The sequence below is a fragment of the Condylura cristata genome, unplaced genomic scaffold, assembly GCF_000260355.1.
Source record: "Condylura cristata isolate star-nosed mole 26May11 unplaced genomic scaffold, ConCri1.0 scaffold00060, whole genome shotgun sequence".
NCBI classification, from domain to species: domain Eukaryota; kingdom Metazoa; phylum Chordata; class Mammalia; order Eulipotyphla; family Talpidae; genus Condylura; species Condylura cristata.
Window position 1 is genome coordinate 345,701 of NW_004567161.1, and position 1,025 is coordinate 346,725.

Genomic DNA, 1,025 nt, shown 5'->3' on the forward strand with positions numbered 1-1,025 from the left:
CGGCGGCCTGCAAGCCTTGACCGCGTGAGCCGGTAATCACTGCCGGGAAAGGTGGGCAGAGGGCCTGCTGACCGGCCACGCGGCCCCGCCGCTGCCCCCAGGGTCTGCGCTCACCAGCCGGCTGCGGTCTGTGGCTCTTCGTCCGGAGCCCTCCGCAGTGCCAGGAATCGAGGCTCCGGTTTGGGTGATGAGTGGCCGCCAGCTGGCCCTGGGGGCCCGACACTGGCTTCAGCCCAGAGGTGCCAGCCAGTGTGGAGGGCCAGCAGGCGAGGGGTCACGTGCCAGGCCCCGCAGAGGGCCGCCCTCGGGCCGCGCACCGGCCACATTGGGAAGAACTGTCCCCACCCTGAACGTCCCCTCGGAATGTGTCCTGAGAGGTCATCGAGTCGCCGGGGCCTGCGCGCGCAGAGATGCCTGCCGCCAGGCCCTCCGTGGGCAGAGAGGCTCCCAGAATCGGGGGCCGGAGCCTGCAGGGGTTCGGACAGACCAGGGCACACCTGGGTCCTCCCTGGCTTCCTGCTCCTGGTGGGGAGGGTCTCGGGGAGGGACAGGCAGGTAGGGAGCCGGGAGGAGGGGCGCCCCAGCGGGAGCGGCCAGGCGAGGGCCGGGCTGGCCAGGGCCGTCCTAGCAGGGCTCCAGCGGCAGCGCGGTGGGGGGTGCTGGGTGGGGGTTGGGCCGTGGCGAGTGGCCTGGCTGGGGGCAGAGGCTGGACATCGCTGGAGGGCTGGCAGGAGCCAGGTGGTGGCCTCGGCAGCCCAGCCAGACCCCGAGCCAGGGCCTGGGAGCCAGAAGGCCTGGACGCCCGGAGCCCTGCCTGGCCCTGGCACCGGGCAGCTGGCAGCTTCCGGAGATCTGTTGTTTGGGCTTGTTTGTGCTTCTGCAGGGGGGCTGAGAGGTGTTTCCCTGGGACCCCGGTCCTATCCTGCGGTCTGTCCCTGCTCCGGGAGGCCGTCTGGTCTCCCCGCAGCTCCCCGCGGGCTCTGCGAGGGCTTCTCTGGTGCCCGCCGCGGCAGGGTGCCTGGCGC

At 72.5% G+C, this 1,025-nt stretch overlaps 1 protein-coding gene across 1 annotated transcript in view; it reads left to right on the forward strand.

Moving 5' to 3' along the window:
• Window positions 1-1,025, forward strand: part of TBC1D16 (TBC1 domain family, member 16) — a 19,467-nt gene that overhangs the window by 5,386 nt on the left and 13,056 nt on the right. The window contains exon 4 of the mRNA XM_004695334.2: window positions 149-181. Within this exon, the coding sequence (XP_004695391.2) occupies window positions 149-181 (33 nt within the window). The remainder of the gene's footprint in view (window positions 1-148; window positions 182-1,025) is intronic.